Below are 27291 nucleotides of genomic sequence, written 5' to 3' on the forward strand. Positions count from 1 at the left end.
AGATGGGTGGATGTACAACATCAAAAGTTAAGAGAGCAGAACATACCAATGACTTTTACTTTGGAGGAAAGACCAGAAGAAGGAGGAGCAAGCACAAGTGAAGACAATTCTCATCCTAGAGGCGCGAAGAGGAAAGAAAGACCTGAGAAAAGGGAACCCTCCAAGAAGAAGCAAGAGGCTAATCGAGATCGCTCATCAGGTACATCATCTCGACATGAGAAAAGGACAAGTCAAGTTGAAGGACAAGAGATGACGATGCCCGAGGTTGATGAATCTATGTAGTCAATAGTACAGAATGATAAACCTGAAAAAGGGAAGGCACCTCAGCATTCGTCAAGTCGATCTCCCCAAGCCAATGAGCTACATGAAGACAAGAATGATGATGAAGTGACATCTCCTCTCCGAGAAGACGAACCATTGCCTAAAGAAATACAAGTTAGAGAGACGAGATCCGCCATTCCAGATTGGTTGAAGGAGAGACTGACAAGGACAATTGTGATTGAGGATGAAGATAATGTAATTGACTTAGAGAGCCTTGTAGGAAATTCTCAGGAAGTAACGGAGAAGAAGAAGGCCACCAAGATGTCCAAGATGATTAGAGATGAGACAGGGTCCAGGAAATTGCAGATAGCTACACCAGCAGTGGACAAGTATGAAGGTGAAATTCTCGCAAAAGAGTATGATGTAGAAACATTTGAGCTTGGTCCACTCACTACTGAGCAGGCACTGGATGAGGCAACTGATTCATTTGAAGTACTTAAAGACAAGCTTAAGGAAGAAATGGAAAAGAATAGAAAGCTTGAGAGAGAGAGAGGTGCTTGGAGAGGCTACTTTAGCCATCTCAATCAGCCCTTGGGATGTCAAGATTCGGCAGTGTCTCCTATGCAAGCACTTCCCCTTGAATCAATTGGCGAGGCAGAGAGAGTCAAGAGCTTGGTTCAGCTTATGAGCTCTTGGATTGACAAATCCCACACAATAGCAGTTGAATTTGCAACAAGAATGATGCAGACAATCCACCGAGCTATCCAGGTCCTTGAGATCGTCCACAACCTAATGATAACAGTAACCGCTTTCGCTCACACTAGAGATGTTATCATTCCTGTTCTGCAAGTGATCAGGCAAACACCAAGGAAGATCCTAGCACAAGAAAAAATAATGGATGGAGGAGCTCATAATTTACTTCAGTGGTCAACTCTACTTCAGATGAAGGAGGTTCTTTTCGAGGACATCAGCACCAAATGCAATCAAGTTGAGGGCGTCATCCATCCAATTCAGGACAAGGTGTTTGAGGTGTTATGTACCATTCTTGGCAGAAGGATCGAAGTTGAGACAGATGTGGACCTTCAAGAGTTGGAAGAAAGAGTCAAGGTCATCTTTTGCAAAGATGAGAATGTCATCACGGATGAACAACGGGATCTAATGTTCGCTACTATGCTCCTGATTGAGAAGATCAAAGAACTCGAACCTGGATGGGATGCGGCTCTTCTCAAGGCCTTTGATCAGGTTATCCACTTGGAGGAACGAATGAGGAATCTTCCCGAGATTCCTATTGCTGAGATTGAAGGAATTGTGTCCAGATTCATTGCATATGCTAAGAAGGAACATTGGAAAGGAAATAAGGTTCTAGAAGAGAGGTTGTTGTAGATGATGTGGCACCTTAATTATCATTGGTCTATGTTTCCTAGATTTTTGTGCCAATTAAATATTTGGCTATGCATTTAATATTGTTCAACTAAAAAGGGAACTTTTTGTAACAAACCCTAATTAGGGTTTAGGTGTCAAAATCTCAGCCGTTGATCTTCTTTTGATCTGGGTCGTTCATTGTAATTGAGGATGCTATATATACCCTCACTCATTTTCATTTTGTCATTAGAAATCAGATTTTAGATATTAGAGAGAAGAAAGTTATTTTGTAGCAAGATTGAGCATTGAAGAAGGAATTTCAAGCAATTGTTGTCTATTTTGGCTTTGAGATCAATAAAATATTGAAGTTATGGTGTTTTATTGCAATTCTTGTGGCTATCTTCATGGTTGTTTACTTTCTTGAATCATTCTCAGTCGAAGTAGTATTTAAGTTTGAAGGACCAAGTGTTGAGCTTGATCTTTGGTGAGATTCACGTTCCAAACCACCAGCTTCTTACTAATTGTAAGGACGCCTTGTGTGGTCAACTGGAGATATATAGATTGCTTGAACCTTCGATCATTATTGAACTATTGATATGTACCTTCATGGTAGTGTCTATAATTCTTGATGATTCGAAAAATCACTAATCACCTTAGAAGATTGCATCAATTCCAGTAAAGTTGTAATTCCTTGGCAATACTAAAATTGGTAGAATCTTACCAAGTCTAGCCTACATTGAGTCATTCTTAGGATTAGATTAGAATTCATCTCTTGCAAACCCTATCTTTTGATCTTTTTGAGAACTTGTTAGTTTTAGGAAATTTTGTTCCTACAATTCGGAAACGTAAGTTCGGAAACGTAAGGCCCCTTGATGAAACAGCATTCACAACGACCACTGGTGCTTATCCACACGTAGAGACCCTACATCGAAGAACCTTGGAGTCATCCTGATTGATCCTTTTTCGCGACATCTTCAGCAATCAGAGGCTTTATTCAAGAGAGGATAAGGTACCCTTGGGTATTTTATTCTGTGTTTGATAGTGTACAAAATACACGTCAACAGGTTGGCATCCTATAACGCTTCTCAATACCTCTCCCAAAAGCATAGCAAAGGCCCTAGCTATTAGGATAAAACATGTGGTGCAAGGAATCATTCGAATTGAACGAATAGGCTTTATTGGTGGAAGATATATTCATGACAATATGATGTTGACTTGGGAAACATGTGAATGGGCCGAACAAACTAATCAAAATGTTATTCTTATCAAACTTGATTTTGACAAGGCATATGACAAAATTCAATGGAATTTTATCCTTAGCATGCTTTGGTGGTTGGGGTTTGGTCCTAAAATTTGAGCTCATATTCAAATGTTGTTTTAAGATGTCAATGCACAAATTATTATTAACAATATAATGATTGATCCCTTCCCTTTACAAAGATCTATTTGTCAAGGATGCCCTTTAGCTCCATATTTATATGTTATTACAACTGATGCTTTGGGTTATATGCTACAAAGTGTCAACAAATTGAAGCTCATTTCAAGAGTATCCATCCCTCAAAATGTTGTTGTTATTAATTCTCATTATGTTGATGACAGTTTACTATTTTTGCATAACTCTGAAAAGGACATCTCTAACACAATGGATATTTTGAAGTTTTATTATGCTGCTTCTGGATCCAAGCTTGCTCATGATAAGACTGAATTCTTGATGATACAAGATGAGCCCATTCCTCAATGGATACCTTACGAATGGAAACAGATTAAACATGGAAAAATTGTGAGCTATCTACGGATACCCTTTGGTCTTTGGGTTTCTCTCTCTAATATGTGGAGCTAGTACCTTAATAGAGACAAATCTAGACTTTTTAACTGGGGGAATAAAAATTTTCCTCTACCAGGGAAAATCCAAGTAGCTAATAAATTTTTTCTTGTCACTCATGTTTATTACTCTTCATGTTGGATGTCTTTCAACAAATGTTTTAGATTAAAGCAAAAACAGGTTTTGAAGGGACCCAAAACCCTTTGCAAAAGAAGATAAGTTTCGACTTAACAAGACATTAAGCCCAAACCGAACACAACAACAAAACAGCCCCATAGAAAACAAATACAATGTAACACCAATGGGACAAAGACAAAGAGAGCCAAGCGAAGAGTTGTCAAAAACAAAACCCCCTAACTTGGGAGTTCCCTTTAGAAGCCATCTTGTGGGATCGACAAATGTTACAAGGACATAGTCAAAATTATTCAAAAGTTTTTTTGGACCAAATAGGATGGCAACAATGGATTTATTGCTACTTCTTGGATTCACTCAGCCTAAATGCAAAGGAGAGCTTGGGTTAATTAACCCAAAAACACAAGGGATTTGTTTATAAACTAAATGGATTATTAGAGCTATAAAAGGAGACGAACATGGGAAAATCTTTATACGAAATAAAACTAATCTTGCCTCGGTTAAAGGCAAATGGCAGGGAGTGGATTGGTTAGATAAAATCCTTTTTGCACCTTTTTTTCCATTAAAGCTTCTTTTGCTTTCCAATCAATTTGGAAGGCTTGGCAATGTACTGGTCAACTTTTAAGGTGGACAGATGCCTCACTTCAGCATGGGTTCAGCTTTTCCACTTCGTCCTTTTGGTGGAATAAGCATATCTTGTACCATGGGCAACCCCTGGCTTTAAGTTTTCTAAAACAATCTTTTTTCTTGCATAAGAAAGGGATCAATAAAGTTGGGGACCTTTTGGTACACTGTTAAGTCTCAATTTTAATCTGAGCAACATATTCAAACCATTTGTGATCTTTCTGCAATCATTGATGCCACTGGAATTGTCTATGAAACTATGTACTCCTATTCAATGACATTTCTTCAAAGATTGGCTATGGTTATCAACTCATCTTTTCTTTTCTATTTTCATAAAAAGATATATCAGCAGTTACTTCCTGATTTGTCTTTGACATCTCGTCTAAACATTAAATGGAATTGCAAATTTAGTGAAAGATTTTGGGTAAAACTTTCAGCTCAAATATGGAAATCAAAAATCAATGTTGAAGCCCAATTAATGGCTTGGAAGATACTACATTGCAAACTACCAATTGGGAGTAGGTTGAGGTGTATTATGGTCCAACCCTTTAATTGCCCCTTTTGCCAAATACCTGAAGATATGAAGCATGTTTTTTGGGATTGCCAGTTCGTCAAGAAACTTTGGAATTCTGTTTTTCATGACTTGTGAACCATTTTTTAACATAAATTCAACTGGAAAAAAGCCTTGCTTGGGGTCAGGCTTCATAATAGTGTTATTGTTGAAGGAGTTCGACATGCCATTTTATTCTATTTATGGAAAAATAGATGCCAAGTAGTTTTTAATAATCATAATGATCACCAGGAATTTGCACTTCTAAAGTTTTTCTCATTTTTATTGTCTTTTCTCTCATCTAGAGGTGGATTCCAAAAATTATTTTAAAGTGATTTCTCAAATTCTAAATATCAAATGCCAAGTGAACCAGCTGCTCAGAGAGAGGAAGCTATGTATAGCTCAAAGTTTAAGGCCTTTCCTACTAAATTAATGTCTCAGCTGGCTACTGTTTTTTGCTACTGTATGATGACTTTGGCAGCTGTAATTTAATGCAATGTTGGGCTGGTTTCCTTCATTGCTGTTGCTCTGTTCTTTACTTCATTTGTTCCCTGGTTATGGTCCGCTTGTTCAGAAAGAGGAAGCTATGTATAGCTCAAAGTTTAAGGCCTTTCCTACTACATAGCTCAAAGTTTAAGGCCTTTCCTACTAAATTTATGTCTCAGCTGGCTACTGTTTTTTGCTACTGTATGATGACTTTAGCAGCTATAATTTTAATGCAATGTTGGGCTGGTTTCCTTCATTGCTGTTGCTCTGTTCTTTACTTCATTTGTTCCCTGGTTATGGTCCGCTTGTTCAGCTGGTTTTTATTTCCCTTATGCTGATTGTAGCCTTATTTTATGCTACTGCTATAGTTTTTTTTCCGCTGCTCCTACAGCTGTATGATTTAGTCTTCCTTGTACTCTCCTTGACAATTTCTGGACTGTCAATTTAATGTAATTTTTCTTTGCATTATTTCGATTTAAAAAAATAAAAATTGATAGAATTTTATTGCAGCCTGCAAAAGACAACGTACAACTGCATTTGGCAACCAAAAATGGGGAAGGTATTAAAAAAGTTAAAATTTGACAGCTCAAAAGATAGCGAAACATGATTCAATGGTTCCGAATGCTGTGATTGTCTTGTATGTTTTACATAAATATGTACCATGGATTACAAAAGTTAGTCATATGGGCTCAGATAAAGAACTCCTCCTTTGACATAATAAATTTAAATAATCTTTCGAACTACCAACCTAAAGGAATGTCACTAATATATTTAACTACAAAGGATCTTCAGAGTTAACCTACACTGTAGCTGTTTGAAAAGTTGACACTGTCCAATGGTAGGAAAGGGAACATATTCAAGATTTAATAATGTGGTTTCATTAGCCTCTCCCATCACTACGTCCATCAACAGTTTTCAATGCAAAATTCATATAATGCAGTATCAAAAAGCTTAACATTAAGAAGTTTTTCTTATACAAGAGATTCCTTACCAAAAAAAAATGTTTTCTACCTTAAAATGGTAAATATCTAAAGCAAATTCCCACCAATTTCTATCCCTATGAAAGTTGTTACACATCTTAACTCGCATGGAGACCCCCCCCCCAAAAAAAAAGAGCCCGTGCTTCTAACTCTATCTCATAGTGACCTTACCATCACTATTAACAACACTATAAACAATCAAGCGGATATTATGGTTTATTGATGAAATTTTTGCATACCCATGTTTTAACCTATTTTAATAGGGTCTTAATATAAATACATTGCAACATGTGGCATGCCCTTGTATTAACTTAGGCTCCTCTCATCCTTGTCCTCCATTTACTCACTTTCACACATTCTCATTCATTTGACCTTATCTCTAACTTGTATGCACCAATCCCCACATATTCACACTGTTATTAGCCCAAAATGTCTTGAAATTTGTATTTCCCTATCTTAGGTCATTTCTGCAACACATGAGAGTGATTACACGTAACACGTCTGACATGAAATTCATTTATTTTTAAAATCGAAATCTCAACCCTTGCCCTTTCATCATAGTTATTGGAAGCCAGGCGAGTACATGTTTGTGTGACAAATTAGTCTTGATATTTAAAGACATTCATTTGAGCATTAAATTGAATCTACTTATCATTCCAAATCCTAGAGCATCAAAGAACGCTTGATATGAACATTTAGACTTCATGAACTAAAAAGAACAAAACGTGCATCAAAATTTGCACCCTATATCACTTGCATGCTTGCTTGTTGTCTACCCTCGCCAGGACGATAAAGCCAGACATTCAAAGGGGTTGACCAAGGAGAAACCTGACCCTCACCATTCAACAATCTTACCAATGTATTTCTAAATATTGTCAATCCTTAAAGCTCCAATGAACAACAGAGATTGGAGAGAACCAAGTGGTTCTGTTGCATGAAATTGATCGTATTGCAGGTTGCAGGTTACAAAACAGATCTGCACCGCACAAAATTGAGCACGAATATTTTTGTGTATATAAGCAACTAAATTCTGTACAAAATCAAATAGTTTATTCCCCATCATAGTTCCAAAAGTTCAGTAAACCCTTAACATTTACTTTTCCTAAATTAACATTTATTATTCTGATATTTACCCAACTCAGCTATTTAGGTTAATCGAGTATTTATTAATAGTAGTTAAATGGTTTCAAGGAAAAAGTACTTTTCTTTTACAAATAGATATAATAAAAGGCTTCTACCTACATGCTTAACACTCGAGGGATGTTTCAAACATACTGACCTAATTATGTCGGTAAGCTTTGGTAGACCAATGTCTCAATTTTTACAAAATAACACTATAACCACGTCACACCTCTTAATACATAAAAAATATCTTTCGGTGGGTTACTCAAAAGAACTTCTCAAAACTTTATGCTAAATTAATTGTTGGTCTATTGCCCCAGTTGATGCATATTGTGATGGAAACTATTTAAGAGTTGTCCGTAACTGTGTTTGTACAACAAACAAAAAATTTAGTGTAGCCAGCTACCTTCAGGTTATAGCATACCTAATTGATTGCAGATAAGGGCAGATTGATTGCCTCACTAGGATCGTGAGGTTTCAAATGTTGTTGAGCACACCGTTGTGTTAATGTGGCTGTCACAACAAATATGTTATAGCAAGCCAACAAAAGTTGTCATTCTATCTAAATCCTTTTTGCTACTGTAATCAAATTGGCTTTTCTGCAGAAATCAAGCTACCCTGCCGATACCTCGCAGATTTCAAGAAACACTGACAAGACAATATAAATCATAAATTAGGCCACAATATTACTTGTAAAATCAGCACTAGTAAACATTTTATTCTAAAATGACTTCCCAGTTGACACATTGGGAACTCAAGTATAATTACAGTGAAATACAGGTGAATTTATTAATCTTCACTAACAGTAAATGTCAATACACACATACTTTCACATAAAATAAAAAGGCAATATCAGCACTTTCAACATGCTTTACATGTGCTGTAATTATCAGTTTTAACACCAAATCCCGACAAAATTTACAGTGAAATACTGGTGAATTTATTAATTTTCATTACCAGTAAATGTCAATACTCACATAAAATAGAAAGGCAATATCAGCACTTTTGACATGCTTTACATATTCTGTAATTGTTAGTTTATCACCAAATCCCACCAAAATTTGTTTGGAATTAAGTTCTAAAAAGCAGGTGGTGGTCCCATGCCCTGAGAAGAAGATGATGCTTCCATAACTCCATTTCGTATTTGGTCACTTATGTCTCTGACATGGCCTGGACCATGAGGAATGAAAATTGTCGAATTCTTGGATGATGCCCCAACATCTTTCATGGTGTCAAAGTATTGAGTCATCATCACTAAGTCCATAACATCCTTGGTAGAAGTACCAGGCACCTTATGAGAAAATTCTAAAACATTTTCTCGTAGCCCATCTGTTATTGCTTGTCGCTGTCGTGCAACACCAACACCAGCAAGATATTTTGCCTCAGCTTCACCTTCTGCCTTTTTGACTTGCAGTATCTTGTCTGCTTCACCTTTATACACACTTGCAAGCTGCATCCGTTGGGCTGCAAAAACAGATCACTTTAAATCGTAGAGCTCAGGTGTAAACTTTGACCATGATGAATGAGAATTTAGAAATTAAAAATTGAACATAGAACTCAAACAAATGGCCAGTTTGAATGCTCAATAAGCACAAGATTAGTGTATCATAAGTTGTTGAAAACCTTTCTAACATAGCATTCTATTTCAACCATATATGTTGTTCCTTTTAATAACCTCAAATTTTGGGCATGTAAATGCTTGCAAAAGATAAGCCAGGGTGAAGCCATTCGTACCTGCATTGATCTCATTCATTGCCCTTCGCACAGAAGGATCTGGAATAATATCAACCACCAGAAACTGCTCAATGTTATAGCCATATGATCCCATTGCCTAATTGTGAAATTAGCACCCCACACATCAGGCTCTCTTCAAAACCATAAGGCCTTTCATAACGTATTAATATATTAATAAAGGCATAAAAATTCTTTCATACAAAACGTTGATCTTGCTTGGATTTCATTACATATTTTAAACAACAATATCCTTAGGTTGGCAGCTATTTAATGGGACTTAATCAAATTAGTTTTTAACTTCCCTCGAGATATTCTCTTAAGAAATACAAGAAACCATTAAGTTATAATAAATCAGAGATGGTCTCACAAGGCAATTCCATTAAGAAAATGAGACAGACCAAAACTTCCCACAGAACAAAATCTGAACATTAGTAGAACCCCATCAAAAGTACTGTTTCAAACAACTGCCTGCTTTAATTTTATAATAATATAATGTATATCCATCATCCAAATGCTGTATTTGTATTTTCATCCTTGAAGAGATAAGCAGGGAAATTTGGGGGTGAGTATAAGATTGTCAAGGCTATTTAAAGCTTTAAGCAACTTTACATATGGGGATAAAGCAACTTTACATATGGGGATATCAATATTGTATGTAAAGTATTATTTAAAATCAATATTCGTACCTAGGTTTCACAAGAATATGATAGCATCCATGAACAATGAGGTATCATCAAGAACCTATAAAGAAAATGAGAAATAATTACACATTACCTTTTCAAGTTCTTCCAACACAGCTTGTGCAACATCACCTTTTTGCTCAAATAATTCATCTAGGGCCATCCTTGGAACATTCGCTCGCACTACTGCAATATTATTCATGAAAAATTGCTTCACTGACTTGATTTACAAGGCAAACCTGTCAGAACAGAGAAGCTGGAAAATTAAAAAGGAATACCATCAAAAACATAAGCTTGGATTTGTTCTTGAGGATTTTGTAGCTCATAAAATGCATCATCAGCATTCTGTTTCACAACACGGAACTGGATGGAGCAAAATAATTGCACAAAGACATTGTCCTGCAAGCAATTCCACATTGCCACTGAATAAGAATGTGTCTAGAGAATTTGTAACAATGCCATAGATTGCACATTTACTATAGCATATGATGTAAATTCACTGGATCTATGTAACAATTGACAATTGAAACTTAAACAATTTGTTGCCTTAAAATTTATTAAGGAATGTCTTGACAATAAGTTCACTGTTAAAGCAAGCTAACTTTGAGAAGGAATCATTAAACAGAAACCAACATTTAACATTATTGAAGAATTTGGAAGGCACCACCCTCTTCTTTGGCAGAAATCAAACCTAAGTCTTTCAGCTAGGAAATTTAATGATAATGATTAACTAAGGCAGAGAATTTACTAATTTAAAGAGAAATTAATTTAACTAGTACATAATGGAATGATATTATTATTTTTAATAAATAACTCATGTAAAAGATAAACTTAAGTAAATATAAGATAATTAGAATAAATATATAAAAAAAGTTACAAAACAAATGATCTTTTTATTTATATCTCCAATCTCACCTTGGAACACTCTAGTTATGTCAAGGAAGTAAAATTCATAAAGGAAAATAAGCAAACATGAATTTTTCACCTTATGAATAGCTAGCTGTAAACACTTCAGTAAAATACATGAAGCAGAATCATGGAGGAAGTTAAGGGGGTGACAAGCAAAAGTAACAGCAAAAAAGTGAAGTCATATAGACAATCAAGGGAGATGTGGAGTGTATGAGGTTGACTGCCACTTAACTCTACTTAGAATAGTTAAACAAAGAATTGCATACGGTGCAATGAGAGGGACTCCTCAGTCATTCAGCCCTTTAAATTGATAAGGAAGGAAGGAGAACTCATCGAGCAATTTCTGAGATTCGAACTGGAATTCCTTTGGAGGGGATAATGCCTTGTCAATACCATGCATTTTGCCATGCATAGTCCAATATCCTGAGAAAAGAATCTGGCAACATAGTTTTAGGCAGAAAGGAAGGAGAGTAGAGTAGCCTTTGCGGTAAATAGAAAAAAAAAAGGAAATTAAAAGCACTTATTCACAGGTAATTCTAGTTAACCTTGGCAAGAAGAAATAGTTTTACTTTATACAGCCATTTTAAATTTTTTGTGGTTGCAATAAATAAGTTTTCAATTGATTCTTTACCTATTTGAACTTTCTGTAGAGCAGATCATGATCTTTGTGTATGTTTTCCTTTCATTATATGAAGTATCAGAAATCATACTTATTGTTATACATCGAGATTCAAGTTGTAGTCAGTTAGCAGCAAACAATTATTTTATTTAAACAATGGGCGGGTGCTCGTAAAATTTGTGCAGTCAAGTTTTTCATCCTCAGATCCTTTTCTTGAAAAGTTTCGTTGGCTCCTTCAATGATTTCTTTTTGGGTATAACCTGCTATTCTTCAAGGTCATTTTGTCAATCTTTATTCATGCCTTGATGCCTTGTCTAAGAATTATTAATTACCTTATATGCTCAATGATGGTTTCCTTTCATTTTCGATTTAATGTATTTCTTGGTAAGTTGGGCAATTAGCCTATAGGGGTTGTAACAATTTGTTTCCTTTGGTTGTATCTTGCATTATATAAAGATAGATATCATGTTCTTCTCTCCAGTGATGGGTTGTACCGCTACACCTTATATAGACAACTTGGCATTGCTTTTTATTAGTTAAATTCTGGTAATTCTTAGCTACGAATCTCGGCATGCATTCATTTTTCTTTATTTGATGTACCCATCTTTTAAAATCTTTGCCATGACAAAATAAATCCATTTTGTTTATATCATGGAATCACGGCATTCTAGGAGTCTGCATATCTTGTCTGTTCTCTCTTATTTTGCATACATGTCTACCAGAGTAGGTGCAACTACAACATCTAATAGATATTCAATCCATTACGCTTCCATTCCCTGGTTCAAAGCTTCCATTTTCAGCACAGGTGGAAGGACAACAGCAAGGCTATGGGGTAAAATTATTCACTTCTTACTGATGCTTGAAGATTTCTAAACCACTTCAATGAAACCATTTTGCACATACCCTACTATTATTGCAAACCATGAGACCCCATTTCTTCGAGGTATTTTGTCAAACAGTTCACATGACTAGTATATTTTGAAAACTCCCATACAATGCAGCAGGGAGGTCTATGCAAAGAGTCGCAGCTTAAATTGCACATGTCATTCTGCATTTGCATGAAATTTTCTACACTCTTTTTAACAGATCCGTCTTGTGCATATCCTGAAGTCTCCATTCCATGAAACTGTTATTCTTGAAACCTGTTGTCTTCATTTCTTGCATTCTGTCAATTCTATCAAATTTTAAAAAGCTTGGAAACTCCATTCTCGTAGGCTTTCAATCAAACAAGTTTTGGCACCTTACAAATACTTCCACATTTTTCTTGCATGACTACCAAAACTTTCCTCTATATCGCATAGGTAGGGAGGATGGTGGCCAAAGTTGCATTGTTTTGAAAGTTCCTAAGCCTTCTCAATAAATCCATTTTTCTGCTTATCCTTCAGCCCTCACATTCCTTGGGATAATTTATCTCCGAGTCTTTTAACAACAATTATCGCTCTAGGTGATATTTTTGTATTTTATGCACGAGGCATTCTATCAAATGATTCTTGTATCTTGTTAATGCTCTTGTATTTTGCATGCATGACATTCCTTTGAGGCATTCTACCAACCAGTTCATAATACATATACCTTGTTTATGCTTCAATAATTTGCATGCATGTCTACCAAGGCATTCACATCTACAACATTTGATAAATATTCTTTTGATTATACTTTGATGGAAGTCTCTCTCGTTATTTTAGATTTTTTATTTTTTTATAAGATTTATTTGTTTTAGCATCACCTGTACTCTGCACAAGAATATTGTTCCTGTTCGAAAGGATGCAAATGGTTCACATTTCCCAGTCATTATGTAGTAAAATGAGCATACACACTAATAGATCTAAAGGATCTTCGTTGAAATCTAGAGGAAATTTAAAGTGCTTGTCAATTCTGATATGTTGAGATTGAATATCTGGTATATGCCATTATGAGCTTGTAAGCCCTGTAGGCATTGATCATGTTGCTATAGATGACATATTAAGGGGTTGAGAGCTTAAGTGCTTTGACTACTTTTTTTAATTGCTAACACATTTTAAGAACCTTTTAAAGAAATCCATTTTGTGAATGTCCTATTAGAATATTTAATTATATTTTAGTCACCTATATTTAGTTCCTTGTTTAATGGTCATTTAGCTCTTTAGTTACTTAGCTTTTAAGCTTTATTTAGCATTTAGCTTTTTCTTTTTAGTTAATTAGCTTTTAAGCTTTATTTAGCGTTTATCTTTTTAGTAGTTCATTTTAAACAACTTGTTCTTAATTTAAAACGTCATCCTTGTAATCTCTTTATATATGCTTGTATATTGTTGAATAAATTATCCGATTATTGAATCATTCATTCAATTTGTTTTTCATGGTATCAGAGCAAGTCAATGGGATTCTTTAAATGGCCTTATTTCTAGAATATTTTCCAGATTTTTTTTTATTGTTTTTTAATTAAAAAACGATTTTGCTTTTTGAAGGCTTTTTGAGGGTTTCTAGGGTTTCTGGTTTGTGGGCAAATTTCTTTGTGCTGGGCAGCCATTCATTTTTTTTAAGGTTCTGGAGATTTTTGGGCTTGCAACCTGGAGGTTTTTTCTTTTGCAGATTGAAAATTTTCCTAGGGTTTCTGCAATTTTCGACTAGGGTTTCTGCAATTCAGTTCAAGTCGAAATTTTATTCTGGTTGCAGATTCTTGGTGGGTTTTTTAAGACCTCAACTGGGTCGTCGTCAGATTTTTCTAGGTGCATAGTTTTCCGTGCCTCGATTTTTGAGCCTTCGGATTTGCATTTTTGTTTTCAAATTCTTGGTGGGTTTTTCGAGAGCTTTTCTGGGTTGGTCTCAGATTTTTTTGGGTGCCTCGTTTTCCATGCCTCAAATTTTTTGTCAACGAATTTGCCTCGGAATTTAAAAACAGTACACAATTTCTGCTAATTCTGTGGACGTCGAGAATTTTGGTGTTTTCTGCGCACCATTTATGTCGTTTTAAGTTGCAGAAATTTTTTAATTTCTGAGTTTCTTCCAAACGTTGAAATTTGCGCCTTGGAATTCGTGCCAAAATTCTTCTCCAAGGTTTCAATTTTTTCTACAGCTACTTCTATTCTGATTTTTGAATCAGATTCTTCTGTCTCATGCTTTCACTAGGTTGACCTCGTTCAACTTCCATTTTCGTGATGGCATCTTTGACCAACATCATGTTGGAACACAGTCAAAAGTTCAACAACTGCCACAACACCTGGAAACAGTTCATGTTCACAATATTTGAATATCGTTGCCTTGATCAAATTGATTTAGGCCAAACCTCGTCCTACAGGTCCCAGGGTTTTCACATTTTTTTTCCTCAAAAATTGTTCGCAGGGTTTAGAATTATTTCCTTAAAAATTATTATCTGTCATCTGCAAAGCTTGCGTGGGTTTTCTGATTTTTTGCCATAAAAAATCATGGGAGGGTTTTGCTTGATTTTTTTTCTCAAAAATCAGGGTTTTACCATGTGATGTCTAGTATTTTACCACGTGATGTTGTCTGGTGTTTTCCTGCATGATGTCTGATGTTTTACAGCGTGATGTTTGGTGTCTTACCACGTGGTGTTTGGGAACTTGCCATGTGAAGTTTCAGGGTTTTGTTTGATTTTTTCCACAAAAATTGTTTCAAGGGTTTTTACCATTTTTTTCCACAAAAATAATGATTTGTATCTTCAGTTTTGGAGGGTTCGCTGATTTTTCCTCAAAATCATGGTTTCAGGTTTCAATTTGGTTACCCAACGTCAGGTTGGATGGATTCTGGTATTCTTGGTCATTAACACTTTTCAGATCCAGGGAGGGTGTCCACCGCAGCAGAGTGTTCTTTTCATTTGTGATCAAAACACCTACAGTGTCTTCTGTAGGGTAGTTAGTAGATAGAATGACCATTAAGGGAGGGTACTAGAATATTTAATTATATTTTAGTCACCTATATTTAGTTCCTTGTTTAATGGTCATTTAGCTTTTTAGTTAATTAGCTTTTAAGCTTTATTTAGCATTTAGCTTTTTCTTTTTAGTTAATTAGCTTTTAAGCTTTATTTAGCGTTTAGCTTTTTAGTAGTTCACTTTAAACGACTTGTTCTTAATTTAGAACATCGTCCTTGTAATCTCTTTATATACGCTTGTATATTGTTGAATAGATTATCCGATTATTGAATCATTCATTCAATTTATTTTTCATTTACAATAATTTTCTTTGTGGGACCTTGTTCAATTGAAAATTGAAAGCAATATGTTAACATTTTGCTTACTTGTCTATTAGGGCATCTATAATCATGTGGTTTAATAATTACTCTACCTTGTATGCTTTGGTAGATGTTCATACCCTATTCTAAAGTTTCTATTTTGGCACAGGCAATGGCAGAAGTTGTGTTTGTTAATTTTCTACCTAGTTGTGTCGCAATGATATTTCTAAGCCTTTTCAACAAATCCATTTTGTTCATATCTTGCAATCATTCACTCTATAAAACTCATTTCCTCAAGGGAATTTGTCAAGTGCATTGTTTATGCTTTCATCACTATAAGCCAATCCGTTATACAGCCCACAAGCTTATCCACACACTATCTTTTGGATTATGCTTTTCAGTGGAATACATGAAGATAAATATATTTATTATGATTCTTCCTTGTAGAGTAATGTCTATTCCCTCACTTGAATATCCTTTTAAGGCATTTGGTCATATGGTTTAAATGATTTAAAGAGGACTTAAAAGGGTTCCTTATTTCAATTTAGAAATAAAAGGGGAAAAAAAGGAGAGAGATTTCAATCATCTTGATCATTTGATCAAAAGTAAAACATGATATAATAGTTATCAATGTGATATTTATTAGAATTCATTAGTTATCTAGTTAGCATTGCCTGGTGATTGATAATCAATAGTCATTTTAGATTCTCAGTGTACAAAGTAGTTGATAAGTTGATATTTATTTGAGAAAGGTATGGTATCTAAGATTCTAAATGATAAGTTGGTAGTTGCCTTGATTTTTCCTTGATTTCTTTTAATGAGTCATTTTCATTTTAAGGGTCTAAAAAATTTATAATCAAGGATTTGAAATTTATTTAACCTAAAAGGTATATTTGAAAATATAATCTTTATTAATCAATAGCTAAAATTGTCTTTGTAAGTTTCTTAAGTTGACAGTTTGGTATTCAACCTGTTTAAATAAGTATCCAGTAATATTCATAGTATTGGATTATAAATTTATAGTCAAAGCGTTCATTGATTGGTTTGTATTGGTAATTATTTGTTGGATAGCTTAGTTATCAAGTTGCTGACTATTACCACCACATGCTACAGTTTCAAATTTGTTTCATGTAATTACTGCATGATTGTCACTTGTATGGGATGGATTTCCACAAGGTTTGCATACTATAACCAAATGTTGTTATAGTCCTGGTTATCTTTTGATAGTCTACAATTTGATATTGCTACTCTTAAGGTATCATTCCTGATCAAGTTAATATCATCTTGATAATTTAAATTACGCTTTTATAGAGATCAAGTTGGTATCCATTAACATCATTTTCTTAGTTATCAATTGAACATTCATAAGTTTGTATAGTTATTACTTAGCATTTTAGTTTTGATTCGATTAGCATATCATGTGTAAAATTAAAAGGCAGATACTCTTGGTAATAAAAAAAAATTATTTTTTTTTGTCACAGCCGAAGCGGTAATTTTAGCTTTTCCCTGGAGCTAAGAACCAGTCAAGTAGACTCGAACCCAAGACCTCTCATGTAGGAGGCTCACAGCTAACCGCTGTGTTGTGGGGTCATCCCCCTTGGTAATAAAATTTATTATTGATTTGAGGGGGGATAATTTGGGAATCAGAAGTGCAAAACTGATTTGACTTAGGAAGTGCAGATCTGATTGTGAAAGGTCGTCCCTTTCAAAGAGCAGAAATAATGAAGAGTTGCACTCTTTCAAAGGGTGCTAATGGTGAAAGGGTGTGTCTCTTGCCAAAGGGCATACATGATGAAGAGGTGTGACCTCTCCCTCGCATGGAGAGATATAAAGGAAAGGAATCAAAAGCATCCAATATCATCACCATCAATCAGATCATATCAGAACTGTTATTTAATTACAGGCAGTAACATCCTTGTTCTTGGTGGTATGCATGGGGATGTGCTTAATATATGAAACCTGATAATGTTCTTATGCAGAATTTAGTAGTAATATTAATATAGACTGCAATATATATGACAGTCATAACTCAATTCATATGCATTCATAGTACACGAAAGACTATTATTTTAATGGCCTAGACTTTAATTCATTTACTAAATCCTAAGAGTGGATAGGTTGAGTGTGTAGGGAAAGGCGAGTAAACCCATCGTAAACAATGGTGAGCCCAAGATCGGTAGGGACGTAGTCCTGGGCCTTGAGGGGGCCTCTTTGTAGTTGGTGTCAAAGGATGGTATTTAAGGTTACTCAAAGTATTAGAAAACTGAAATGAGCTGCCTGATTGTCTGCTTGAGCTACTTGCCTACCTGCTTGAGCTACTTGCCTATCTGGTTGAGCTACCTAGGTGTCTACTTATGCTGTCTTGTTGTCTACTTCACCTGCTGATGTGTGCAAAGCTAGACTAATTCACATGTCATCAAAAGTTTTTATTAAAAGTCGACTTCTCATTTTAAGTATAGTGGTGGAGTTTGGTATGAAACGTATATATTTATGAGTGTTAATAACAAATTCTTTTTTGTGTGATGGATTTCTTTTTGTATGAGTTGAGGCAGCTCATTAACAGTTCCAGGTTCTTGTGTAATCAGCTATATTATGAGCCTTTTTTATGAAATCTATCAGTGTATTGAACAGTAATGGCTTCAGCAACTATGGGGCGGCTTTAGCCTGTTTTTGAAAAAGCAGTTCAGGTGATTGTAACGTTTTTTTTCTGTTTTGGACAGAGATTCCTTTTTTAAGACAGCTGCTTGGAAGAAATACAATATGAGTTTCTTTTCATAGCACCCCGATTAATATATGGAGTCAGTAGGCTTCATAAAAAGGCATCATAATTTATTTTTGCTTACTGAGTTTGTTTTTTTCATGAGTGCCTGAATCATGGACTCCCTTTTGAGTCGTGGACAGCTTCTTTGAAGTATTATTTTTTCTTATCATAACAAACTCCTATCATAATTTATTTTTGCTTGCTGAGTTTTTTTTCACAGAGTGCCTGAATCATGGACTCCCTTTTGAGTCGTGGATAGCTTCTTTGAAGTATTATTTTTTCTTATAGTAACAAACTCCTAATGACAGAGAGACTTAAGGAGCTATTTTTAGCAAAGCTGAGTCAGTTGTTGCTTGCTGCGTTTTGTTCTAGCATGGTATTCAATTTTCTCCGGTGTGGTGGTTTTTTGTGTGCAGCATTTTTACAGATTTAGCAGCAACTGGAACATAACAGAACATTTTATTTTTTAATTGAGTGCTTTTTTGGGAAGCTGCAGAAAATGAAATATGCTCAGCGATAAGTATATCATGAGATTTGGAGAAATTGATCAGGAGCCACTTGTATTCCTTGTGCATCTTTGTAATTGATGATATCCTAGGTTTCATTTTGGTCATTTTATTGAATTCTGAAGGAGCAATTTCAGTTTGGATGGCTGTCAAACAAGTGAATATGGACCTTTGCTTAATGTCATGAGTGTTGGGCTTTGCTGTATTTTTTTTGGAACTGTCAAATTACAGTCTTTGCTTTGTTTTGAGATCAGCTAAGTATTGTCATACAAATATAACCTGATTCAAGCTCGAAATATTTGAAGTGTGTGGCATACAGATTAATTTGCACTGTTCCACGGGCGTTGGGGACAGGGGGGACGGGGAGACGCGTTTCCGGGACGGGGGGACCAAGGGCCTAAGTTTGGGGACGGCGGCGGGCGGGTGGCGGGGTGGTGGTGCTGATATAGTTATACATATACATATAGTACTTGAAAAACTAGTTTTGAAAAGATGTACGACAGTATTACAGTATAAGAATTACATTTCAAATGAGACTATAGGAAATTTGAAATACTAAATCTAAATACCAAGATTTCTTCAATGCTAATTGTGTTGTTATATGGAGCCTAATCAGACTCGGAGGTTAAATTTTCCCTATTTCTATTGGCGCAGTTTCCCCCTTTATTTTTCAACGGGGGTTTGGGGGCAGCGCCCCCAAGTTGGGGTCAAGGGGCATCACCCATTGCGCCCGGTGTTATTTTTCTATTGGCCCACGTCCAATTAGGGTTACCCCTTAACCCCCCCAAAAGTCACATGTTTTTTAAAAACTGCTTTTTTTAATTAGCTTTGACGTGGGAACGCGGAAGACGCCCCCCTGTCCCTCGAGAGACGCCTGGGCGTCTCCCCGGCGTCTCTCGAGAGACGGGGAGACGCCCAGACGTCTCCTAAGGAGACACCTAGACGTCTCCACATCTCCCTCTCGAGAGACGGGGAGACGCCCAGACGTCTCCCAAGGAGACACCTAGACGTCTCCACGTCTCCATGTCTCCCTGGGAGACGCGGAGACGTCTCCTCGTCCCGGCGGCGCTTGGGTGGCAGTGGCGGGACAGCGAGGGACGTCGCACCCCTGTCCCCCCGTCCCCAAGACGTTTCTGACAGGGGGCCCAAAAATGGGGGGGACGCGTCCCCATGGAACACTTTTAATTTGTGCAACTGCTACTGTTGATTTGATTTGATATCTATAATAAAAAGTCGAACGAAGTTGATGCTTCAAGGAGAGTTGGTGCTCTCAATGAGTTGATGCTCAACTATGCAATCAAAGTTGGTGTTTGTTTCTTGATAATTGCTCTCTATACATTTTATGTGATTTCTTGTTTTTAAGAAGGTTTAAAATAATGATTCACACCCACCCCCCTCCCTTCCCCCTCTCAGTATTTTTTGTGTGCTCTTCAAATGGTATCAAAGCCAGATACCTTCTACAATAGAGCTTAAAATCTTGGAGGTTGATCCTTATAGCACACGAGTACTCTTGAAGGTCTTGCTATGAATAGAGCACCTTTATTTGATGGCTCCAACTATGCATTTTGGAGTGTGCAAATGCGATATTATCTTATGTCTCTTGGTTTTGATGTTTGGAATAGTGTGGTGTCTGGTTACACAATTCATTCAGCTCCTCCAACAGATGCTAATGGAAAGGAGTTTGAATACAATGCAAAAGCCATGAATGCAATCTTATGTAATTAATCTAAGACCGAATTTGTGAATGTTATGCATTGTGATACAGCTCATGGCATGTGGGAGAATCTCCAAAATATATATGAAGCAGATGACAAAGTTAAAAAGGCCAAACTTAAAGACTCATAGGATGTAGTTTGAAAGTCTCAAGATGCAAGAAGAAGAGAGCGTTGCTGCTTATTTTTTGTGAGTTGATGAAATTGTAAACTCTCTTAAGATCATCACCTTTGAGATTTGATGCAAAAGTTTCAGCAATTGAAGAGATGGCTGATCTTGACAAGATGGCTATTGACAAGCTTCATGGCATTTTAATAGCCTATGAGATGAGGACAAATTTCAATTCTTCATCCAAAAGGGAGACAGTGTTTAAAGCCTCGATAAAAAGTAAAGATAAGGAACGTGTGTCAAGTGATAGTTCTAATGGAGAATCTAATTTTGAAGAGGCACACTTCGTAACAAAGTTGAAAAAGGGTTCTAGTAAATATAAAGGCAAGCTGTCTTTCAAGTGTTTCAACTATGGCAAGGTAGGACATTTTGCAGCCAAATGTCCATATGAGAAAAGTGAGGACAATTGTTACGAAAAGAAGTCTAAGTTCAACAAAAAGAAATACAAGGGAAAGGAAAAGAAGACTCGGAATTTCAAAAAAGAGTCTCTATTCGAAGGAAGAAAGTTGTTCATCAAATGATAGTAATGAGGAGTCCTTAAAGGATGAGATTTTATTCATGGCTCTAGAAGAAATACCACTAAAAATCAAGAAGATGAAGATTATTTTGATGCAAGGGGAAGGGGATCTTGAACAAGAGCTAATAAGTGCTCTAAGTGAAATTAAGAGGCTTAAAACGAAAAATCAGAACTTGAAGTTGCTACTACAAGAAGAGAATGAAGAAAAGAACAAGACATCTCAATCCTTAGAGGATGCAGAGAAAATGATGATTGATTTGAAGATTCAAATTGAAGAAGCAAAGAAAACTGAAGAAGAAATTAAAAGTCAGCTCAAGCTTAAAGAAGAAAAATGTGAGAGACTTGAAGCTGAAGTTGTTTCTCTTAGGAAGTTGGGCAAATCTTTTGACACAATTGAATCATGAGAAAATAGATCAGAAAAGTTTCATGTCTTTGGACAAGATTATAGACTCCCCAAAACATTCTACTAATAAAAGTGGAGTTGGCCTTGAAGAAAGTCAATGTTCCAAGTCAACAAAAGAAGAACAACATAAGAACAATGATAACAGCACAAAGGACTCACCTTCAAAAGTCAAAAATAATGCTTTCAAAAGGCCTCCCATTTCAAGGCAAGCAAATATGACCAGGTTTAAGAATTCTTTCTTTTATGGTTATTGAATCTCTTGCAATTACAGTGTTGTTCTAACTCAGGGGGAGTGTTTATTGTCACATTTTATGCCCCATTTCAGTTTTGCAGATTGAAATCAGTCATTGATGTCAAAAGGGGAGTAGTATTTCAAGGGGAGCAGCATTGTTTCGGGGGGAACAACATTGTTTCAAAGAAGTATCGATTTCAGGCTACTTGTCGATGGAGTTGCCATCAATGACAAAGGGGGATTTTTTTGCATATTTTGTCATTGATGTCAAAGGATGACATTTAAAGTTGTACATTTTTTGGAGGATTACTCAAAGTATTAGAAAATTGAAATGAGCTACCTAGTTGTCTACTTGAGCTACTTACCTACCTGGTTGAGCAACATGCCTACTTGCTTGAGCTACTTGCCCACCTACTTGAGCTACTTGCCTACTTGTTTGAGCTACTTGCCTATCTGGTTGAGCTACCTAGGTGTCTACTTATGTTGTCTTGTTGTCTCTCCACCTACTAACGTGTGCCAAGTTAGACTAATTGACATGTCATCAAGAGTTTTTATTAAAATTCAACTTCTCATTTTAAGTATGGTGGCAGAGTTTGGTAGGAAAAACATATATTTTTGAGTGTTCCTAAAAATGTCTTTTTTGTGCGATGGATATCTTTGTTTCATATGAGAGTTGAGACTGCTCATTAACGGTTTCAGGTTCTTTTGTAATCAGCTATATAATGGGAGTTTTTTTATGAAACCTATTGGTGTATTGAAAAGTAACGGCTTCAGCAATTATTGTTTGTGTATGGGGCAGCTTTAGCCTGTTTTTGAAAAAGTGGTTCAGGTGCTTGTAACCTATTTTTTCTGTTTTGGACAGAGATTCTTTTTTGTGGACAGCAGCTTGGAAGAAATACAATATGAGTTTCTTTTCATAGCACCCCGGTTAATATATGGAGTTAGTAGGCTTCAAGAAAAGGCATCGTAATTTATTTTTGTTTGCTGTGTTTTTTCTCATGGGTACCTGAATCGTGGACTCCCCTTTTGAGTCATGGACAGCTTTAAAGTATTATTTTTTCTTATCGTAACAACCTCTTGATGACAAAGCAACTTAAGGGGCTATTTTTAACAAAGCTAAGTCAGATGTTGCTCGCTGAGTTTTGTTCTAGCATGGTACTCAATTTGCTCCGGTGTGGTGGATTTTTGTGTGCAGCATTTTCACAGCTTCAACAGCGACTGGAACATAACAAAACATTTTATTTTTGAGTTGGGTGCTTTCTTTGGAATCTGCTGAAAATGAAATACACTCAACAATAAGTATGTCGTGAGATTTGGAGAAATTGATCGGGAACCACTTGTATTCATTGTGCATCTTTGTAATCGATGATATCTTGCGTTTCATTTTGGTGATTTTACTGATTCCTGAAGGAGCAATTTCAGTTTGGATGGCTGTCAAACAAGTGAATATGAACCTTTGCTTAATGTCGTGAGTGTTGGGCTTTGCTGTACTTCTTTTGGAACTGTCAAATTACAGTCTTTGCTTTGTTTTGAGATGAGATAAGTAATGTCATGCAAATATAACTTGATTCAAGCTAGAAATATTTAAAGTGCATGGCATAAAGATTAATTTGTGCAACTACTACTGTTGATTTTGATTTGATATCTACAATAAAAAGCTGAACGAAGTTGATGCTTCGAGGAGAGTTGTTGCTCTCAATGAGTTGGTGCTCACCTACGCAATCAAAGTTGGTGCTCATTTGATAATTGAAAGCTATTGACGTGTCGTGGTTTTTTACCCAAAAGGGTTTTCCACATGAAATTTGGTGTTTACTTCGTGATGATTGCTCTCTATATTTTATGTGATTTCTTGTTTTTAAAAAGGTTTAAAATAATACAGGGTTTCTTGTGTGCAGCTACACATACCCGACAGAGCTGGAAGACCTCAGACAACATCAAGAACCCAATACAGGCTTGTTCCCTAAATTTGGACCTTCTTTTTAGGGACCACGCCGCTAAGGCGCCCCTATCCCAAGACCAAGGTGTTAGGGCACACTGGTCCTCAAGTTCTTGCACCAGTTTTTAGGGGTGGATTTCAGACACTCAAGTTCTAGAATTTTTGACAACAGCTCAGCCTCAAAAGAAGGCGGCATTTTGGTGCCCAAGTCCTGCCAAATCAGCATCATATTTTAGTAACAAGTGCACAGTCAGATTCCCTACCCAATTTTGTGTCTATTACAACATTTATATTATCTGTCAGTCATTTACAGCAACTCAAGTGTTTACTTTCTTCATATCTTAGCCATAGTTTGTATCATTTCAACATATCTCCATAGTTCATTCACTTTCCATAGCAGGGAAGGAATAGAAACCCTAGAAGTATCACTTGACTCTCTTTTACAAGAGTTAGTCAAATATGATCACTCCTCTAGGTGATTTCGTAATCCAATGTTGGTATTAAAGTGGATCTTGGTCTTATGTCCTACCTAGTTCCATTTTCATACTATACATTTTGGTGAACCCAACATATCTTATACATTAATTTTCATTTTCATTTTCAGATCTAATTTGCATGCACTTAAACATATTTTCAATCATTTCTAAAACATATAGCTTATGCACTTTCATTAATTGCATCGGTTAGTTCATATGCTTGCACTTAGTTAATCACATACTTGATTCATTGCTTAGATATTCAATTTTCTTTCTTTCTTTGAATTGTTTCTTTCATTACATTGTAAAAAAAAAAAGAAAAACATTTTCAAATCTTCCACGCCATCAATTTTAGGATGAAACGTTGGCCTTCAGTCAACTTGTCTTTGCATTGTGATAGTTTCTTAGACCTTCTCATGACCCTTCACCCTCTCCTAAAGATCCTACCAAGGACATTTTGAGGCAAGAGGATGATTTCAAATTTTCAATTACACTTTTACAATTTATTAATGCTCTCCCTTCTAAAGTTGAAATATTAATAAATAGTGATCGTTCCTCTCCCAAAATTGGCCCTACCCATGAGAACATCCTACTTCAAGAAGAGATTGTTAATATTTCTTTTAAAGATCTCCCTCTCAAGGATGAAGCTTTGAAGAGTGATGTCGATCCTTCTCCTGGAGTGCACCTCCCCCATGTGGATCATTTGGTGCTAGAGGATGATATACTGGCTATCCTTCCTAGTGACACTACATCTTCTTTCCATTTCAATAACCTTCTCTCTAGGGATGAAGCATTAATGACTAGTGCTAGTCCCTCTTCCAAAATTGATCCTATCCATGATGACATTTTGGTGCAAGAAGGGACTATCAACACTTCTTTCAATAGTCTCCCTTCTAGGAATAATGTTGATCTTTCTCCTAAAATGTATCACCCTTGTAAGGATACTTTGGAACAAGAGAATGCTCTTAGTCTACAAGGGTTCAATATCACTAGCAATCCCCTCTTATGAGGATTTCCCTTTCATTCAATCCGAAGACAATCATATTCATGAAGTGTTTAAGGTTGATAATCCTCTTTATGAAGCACTTGATGATTTTAGCTCTACTAGATCTTCCTCACATATTCCCAAACCATCTTTGATCAATATGATACATGTGAATGGTTATGAAACTCCTAACAAGCATGTGATTACTGTTAAGGGTGGTAGTACTCCTCAAACCTCTCAACCTCTTAATAAACCAGTTATTGTAGCTAAAGGTGGCTATAAGCATGATACTTTTTGCACTCCCAATAAACCAGTCATCACTATCTAAAAAGATTATGCCACTAAAAGTCCTTATGAATATGCAAAACAAATTACTCAAGAAAGTTACAATGTGGTTGCTCACGCATATAACACAAGAAACAATAGGCAAACTAATCCTCCTTCGGTTATCCCAACTTCTCTTCCTATTTCTCAACCAATGTTTCCTCGAGCACCTCGTCTTTCTCAACATCTTGGAAAGGAATATGATCTTATTGAACAACTTCGAGCTACTCCTACCAAGATATCTATTTGGAAGTTGATTCAAACCTCACTCACCTATCATGGAATGTTACAAGATGCTTTAAAGAACTTAGATGTTCCACCTATGATGACACCTAATAATATGACTTCTTTGATCAATTCTATGAAAGCACCTAAAGCTCAAATTGTGTTCTCTCAAGATGAGTTACCTCCTAAGGAGATTCAAAATCAATATGATCCTTTTATGATAGTTGTCCTTATTAATGGTAATGCTATAAGACGAACCTTAGTGGACAACGGATCCGGCCTTAATGTTTATAGCATTGATTTGTTGCATAAGATTAATGTGGACACTTTCTTATTCAACCTGAATTCTTTCTATTTATGGCTTTGACAATGTTGCTAGAGCATCCTTAGGTACTATGACCTTGCCTATTAAGATACGACTTGTCATTTTACCTACACCTATCCAAGTCATGCCTGATAGTCTTACTTACAATCTTTTCTTAGGACAACCCTGGATTCATAGTATGCAAGTTGTCCCTTCTACTCTTCATCGTCAAGTCAAATTCATTTATAGCAATAAGATGTATACCTGGCACGCTGATACTAATTTACAATCTTGTTTTCAAACTTCATCTGATTCTAAATCTTCTTCATATTCTTCTAATTCTTCTACTACTCAAGATGAAACACCATCTCCCTCTGAAGATACTTCTTCATCCAAACAGGTACTCTTTGAAGACGATTGGGGGTCCTTAGATTTTACACTTACCTTTATAGGAGAATATAAAGTCCCCAATAGAGCCTACAACTAAAAAGGATGATGATATGGTGGAACCTAAGAAGAAATCAACCTTGTCTAAACAACTTAGTAACAATTTTGTGGTTGCTTCTCATTCAAACAATTCTTCAAAATCTTCTTCTAGTTGATATAATTATGACATTGAGACCTATGAGGCCCCACCATCTCTTTCTAATATGGCATCCCTTTATGGTGCGGGTTTCCACATTTTAGCTGATAGTGGATATTATGGCAATGGTTGTGGTAGAAGTAAACAAGGGATTAGAGTTCTTTTAGAAAATAACATATGTGAAACCTCATTCGAACTTGGATATAATCCTTCAAAGCCCACCAAAGCATCTATGAAACCATCTCTCAATGTGAATGTCATATTTAGTAGTGACGACTGTGATATGTTCAATGAAGCCCTCGATGACTTCATCTCAATTAGATCACCCTCTACATCTCTCAATACTCATCCCACTCATAAGGAAATTGTGGTGATTGACAAGCCCCTTTATGAAGCTTCCCAAGAGGTTAATAGGATTGACAATCCCATTTATGAGGCTTGAATTATACTTGTCCCTCTCCTAAGGTTTCCTTTATGCATGAAGAAGTTTGTGTGCAAGAGGAACATGACTTAGATGCCTATTCTTCTCCTAGAGACTATTTTGTTCATCAAGAGATTTCAATGCTTATCATCTTATGTATGTTTTTACTTTCATTAATTGTAGAGCATTTAACATGTCGTATTCAACTTCTTTGTCCAATCTATCACATAATTAAATAACATTAGTGGCTATTATGTTGCTCCTCACTATGTGACATTGTTAGCTTACCTA

The 27291-nt window shown here is 36.0% G+C and overlaps 1 protein-coding gene across 1 annotated transcript in view; it reads right to left on the bottom strand.

Moving 5' to 3' along the window:
* Window positions 1–8103: 8103 nt before the first annotated feature.
* The window catches only part of LOC131040305 (hypersensitive-induced response protein 4), a 49962-nt gene continuing 30774 nt past the window's right edge, over window positions 8104–27291 (bottom strand). Inside the window, exons 2-5 of the mRNA XM_057973192.2 lie at window positions 10032–10152; window positions 9848–9939; window positions 9074–9170; window positions 8104–8803 (exon numbers count right to left, since the gene is read on the bottom strand). Coding sequence (XP_057829175.1) covers window positions 8418–8803; window positions 9074–9170; window positions 9848–9939; window positions 10032–10152 — 696 coding nt within the window. The 3' untranslated portion in view covers window positions 8104–8417. The remainder of the gene's footprint in view (window positions 8804–9073; window positions 9171–9847; window positions 9940–10031; window positions 10153–27291) is intronic.

Source organism: Cryptomeria japonica, chromosome 4, assembly GCF_030272615.1.
Source record: "Cryptomeria japonica chromosome 4, Sugi_1.0, whole genome shotgun sequence".
NCBI lineage: Eukaryota > Viridiplantae > Streptophyta > Pinopsida > Cupressales > Cupressaceae > Cryptomeria > Cryptomeria japonica.